This window comes from Cariama cristata, unplaced genomic scaffold (genome assembly GCF_000690535.1).
Source record: "Cariama cristata isolate BGI_N322 unplaced genomic scaffold, ASM69053v1 scaffold18216, whole genome shotgun sequence".
Lineage (NCBI taxonomy): Eukaryota > Metazoa > Chordata > Aves > Cariamiformes > Cariamidae > Cariama > Cariama cristata.
The window spans coordinates 1750-6184 of NW_009623996.1; the positions used below are offsets into that span (position 1 = coordinate 1750).

Genomic DNA, 4435 nt, shown 5'->3' on the forward strand with positions numbered 1-4435 from the left:
GCAGCGCAGGAGGAACTCGCCTTCCCCTTGAATCATGCAGGAGCATCCTTTGTGGGGTGGATGGTGTCAGCCCTGCGTGGCTCGCACGAGGTCCGGCCGTGTCCCTGCTCCTTCCACCCCAGTGCCAGTGGTGAGACCTGGGGGCATCCTGCTGCCAGCTCGGAGCCACACCGGCGTTTATGCCAGGGCAGTAGATGAGTGCTTGTGCCTTCGGTCTCTACACTCATGTGCCTAAATCCTCCTCATTGTTCAGCTTTGTGGGTGGGGGTTTTAAGTGGCCCTTGTCCCCACTGGAAGCTTGTCCCCTGCTTGGCCCTCCTGGCCCATGTCTGAGCGCATGGGCAAGCCCTGCTGCAGAGCTGACTCAGCCCCACATCCGTGTGCCCCCGCGCCCTGCTGAGCACTGTGCTTCTGTCTTGACAGCTCAACTCGCCCATGAACCCCGTCAGCAGCTCGGAAGACATTAAGCCACCCCTGGGGCTCAATGGAGTCCTCAAAGTGCCAGCACATCCCTCAGGAACGATGGCCTCCTTCACCAAGCACATATGTGCCATCTGCGGGGACAGATCTTCAGGTAAGGCTGGTGCCTGCACTGGGAGGGACTCACGGCATCGTCCTCAGGCTGCACTCGCGTGTGGATGCCCTGGGAGAGTGTGGCCAGGGTTTGCGTGGCCCCCCGGCTCCCTCCAGCACAGCGAGCGCAGGCGGGGACTCCAGTGGGAGAGGAGCTGCCCCTGCCCTCAGAGGGGGTCAGAAGTCCCTTCTTGAGCAGCTTCCCCCAGCCCGTCTACTCTGGGACAGGCTCTGAGCCGAGCCAGGAGACCCCAGGTCTCTGCTTAGCAGTGGTGGTGTGTCCTCAGCCCTGAGCAGCACAGCCCCGCTGAAGACAAGGCGTTAGTGAGTGTCCCTCTCGCTACCCATCCTTTGATCCATAGTGGGATTGTCACATTGCACCAGATAAAAAGATGTGCTTCCCATGGGGTCTTTCCACTCGTGGGAGATAAAGATGTGCCAATTCCCTTTATTCTCATGCTGGTTTAAAAGCTTTCTGCTCCAGGAGTGCTCTGATCCTATAGTTTGTGAGGTCCTTAGGGACACATCCTGCGCATGTTGGGCTCTGGGGCTGGAAGAGGAGGGTGGGTGTGTGGTGCATAGCAGGCTGGGTCGTGTGTCTGGTGTGGGGGGTCCGGATGGGTCACAGGGGGTACTGGGGGCCCCCCCTGTTTCCCTGCTGGGCTGTCTTGTCCCTGATGTATGACTGAGAAATGGCAAGGGCTTTTCCTGGATATGAGGTGGGTTGTAGCCCGCGGAGGGCATCCTGATTTTATGGAAGTCAGATCAAGGCAAAGCCACTGCTCTTTAGCTTCTGCTGACGGCTCCGAGAAGCCTCAGCTTCCCCCAGATACGGCTGGGAGAGGCCCTGGGAGGAGCTGGTGGTCTTTGTGGTGAGGGAGAGCAAAGTGGGGAGCTGGGGACGCCCGGGACACTCAGTGAGTCCTTTTAACCCGAGTCGCATCCCCCCGCAGGTAAACATTACGGGGTTTACAGCTGCGAGGGCTGCAAAGGCTTCTTCAAGCGCACGGTGCGGAAGGACCTCACCTACACCTGCCGCGACAACAAGGACTGCTTGATCGACAAGCGCCAGCGCAACCGCTGCCAGTACTGCCGCTATCAGAAGTGTCTGGCGATGGGGATGAAGCGAGAAGGTAAGGCAGAAAGAGCCTGGCCGGAGCACCCATGGGTGCTGCAGGTACCTTTTCTTCCTTAGGAGGCTCCAGCAGGCTCCTGCCTGTTGGCAGCGTGGCAGCACCATATGCACCAGAGCTGACCTGAGCCTTGTTGCCTGCGCCGGGCTGCCAAAATTGTGCGTGTCCCATTTATATTTTGCTTCTGTGCCGCAGTCAGGGCCTCTTATGGGCTCCAAAACAGATCTAAGTCCCAGAACGGTGCCTGAGGGTGATGGATGGTTGCGGGTTAGTAAATGCACCAGCACCCAGGGGCACCGAGCACGGTACCGCGGAGCAGGGGGGCAATGAAAGCAGACCGTGCTTGCAGGGTCTTTGCTGCCCTGGAACTTGCACTCCCCGATTCACACCGGCTGCCACATACTGGGAGCAGCGATGGCAAATACCCTGAGCTCTTCCCTTTCCCTGCAGAGCCCCATCAAACAGAGACGCGAAAGCTGTCGGGGCTGAGTGCGTTTCAGGTGACAAACGCTTCTACCTGGCCTGGCCTTTCTTTCTCCGTGCAACAGGGGATGTCGCATCCTGGAGAACTGGAGCGAATTAGGGGACATTGGCAAGCTAAAGATCGTGTTTTAAGCCGCTGGTTACTAATGACCGTGCTGTCGGGGAGGCGAGGGGCTCCTGTGCGTGTCCCAGCTGCGCTGTTGGTGGTGCACACCTCGCTCGGGAGAGGCAGGGCAACTCGGGGAGTTATCATCCTTCTCGTCGGAGGTTGCTGCTCGGGCACCAGCGCTGAGCACCAGCTGCTCTAACTCAGTAGCATTGCCTAGCAGTAGCAGTACTGGATTTTTTTTCTCATTGGGAAGAAGAAAGAAATTCAGTCTCATAAGGGATCTCTCTCCCCTTACTGGAATTTAAATTTAGGATCTAAAACTCCCTGGCAGTGCCTCTTTTAAATGCTCCTTTTAAATGCTGACTGCATCTGTTTTAAAGTGCTGGCAGAACAGGCTTTTACCAGACATGACGTGAAAATGACCCCGTGGTGCTGCTCAGTTCTCTGCTGCCTTCTCCCCTTACATCTTCAGAGCCACACTTGCCTGCCTGACCGGCCGATAAACCCATCCCTCTGCCGAGTCGCTCCGGTTGCGGCGAGCAGCGCTCCAGCCCGGGTCTCTTTGAAGAGCACTTAGTCCTGTCTGGAGCGTTGATTAAATAGGGCAGCGCCGAGTGTTGAGCAGACCCTGCCACGCTCGATTTACGGGGTTACCTAAGGACCCACGACGCGCAGAGCCTGCAAATGTCAGAGCCGTCTCTGCTGGAGGTGTGGGGGGATTGCAGTGGTGGTAGGCATGGGGGGGGGGTGGGTGGGCATGCCTCCTTGGCCCTGCAGAGCTTAACCCTTCGGTGCTCGGAAATGAAGCTTTCTGTCCCACCAGACCTCTAGTCTTCAATGGAGAGGCTGAGACATTCGGAAAATGCCTCTAAGGATGAGTGGTGCAGGGCAGGCACGGTGCCATGTGTACGGGGGAGCTGGCATTGCCCTGGCTGCTTTGCAGAGGGGCAGAGCCGTGGAGCGTGCTGGATCCCACGGGAGATGTGCAGCAGGAGGCGGGGAGTCTGATCTCCAGCCGTGGGAGACTCCAGTGACTGAAAAGCAAGAAGTCTCCTGTGTGTTCAGCAGCAGCACTTGCTTCTCAGAGGAGAAATGCAGGTGTAGGCAGATGCGGAGCATCCCATGACCCTGGCGTTGCCTCCAGAGCAGAATTGCCTCCTTGCAGCGGCAGCTGGAGACCTGCTTTCCTTTCAGACCCCTAGGACATCTCAGCTGAGGTCTGTAGGGAAGGGAACACCAGCAGTAATGCTTTAATTCGGTAGCCTGCACTGACACCCTGCGATCGGGTACCTGCTTCGTGCCTACCGTTAACGGTGATTGCATGGGCAGCACCGCTAAAATTATAGGTCCATTAATTAATTTCTAAATGGTGTCGGAATTCCCCAGGGAGCGCGTACAGTATGAGGACTCTATTAATTCATCTTGATTAACATTATCACAATGAATACCAAATGAATTCATAACGATCAGCCAATTATTTAAAAGTGTGACAGATGGGATCTTCGTAACTCTAGAAGTGCGCTCAGGCAGCACTGGCTGATCTTCTGATGCCGACGCTGCTTGAGGACAGCTTTGTAGAAGGGCGGAAAGCCGGTGCATTGGCAGTCAGCAGATGTTTGGGGTATAATCCCCATCTGGGGAAAGCTGGAATAACTCCCCTGGTCTCCAAATAAAGCTCTCTCTTGTTATAAACTTGAAAATTCACAGTGTCTCATGGCAGGTTTGGAGATGCCCTAGTGTTGTCCGAGACCTGAAAGTGAGAAGTTGGATCTCGCTGAGCTTTGGTTTTGAGCAGCTCTTGAGTTTCATGTGTGACACCCACCTGATTTGTCAAAAAAAAGGTCTCCTTCCCATTGCACTTATCCCAGCTCACTGCTGCTGCCCATCCATTTTGCCAGCCAGGAGCCTTGTCCTTGTCCTTACACCAGTCCCGCTGCCTCCCCATCACCTTTGTTTTGGGGAACAGTTTTGGGCTAAATCCTGCCTTGCTAATTCCTTTTGCCTAAATTCTCACAACATAGCTGTCTCTTTATCCTCTATCCTGTTGCATCTTTTAAGTAATGGACTAGGGTAATGGGCCTCATTTCCCTAAAAAATACCTTGCTCTGGAGACCTAATTTATAGCTACGTAAAGGTA

General features: G+C 55.5%; 1 protein-coding gene across 1 annotated transcript in view; it reads left to right on the forward strand.

Moving 5' to 3' along the window:
* The first annotated feature begins 417 nt into the window (after positions 1 to 417).
* LOC104163864 (retinoic acid receptor RXR-alpha) overlaps positions 418 to 4435 on the forward strand; it is a 31431-nt gene continuing 27413 nt past the window's right edge. The window contains exons 1-2 of the mRNA XM_009703000.1: positions 418 to 574; positions 1527 to 1706. Of these exons, the coding sequence (XP_009701302.1) occupies positions 436 to 574; positions 1527 to 1706 (319 nt within the window). The 5' untranslated portion in view covers positions 418 to 435. The remainder of the gene's footprint in view (positions 575 to 1526; positions 1707 to 4435) is intronic.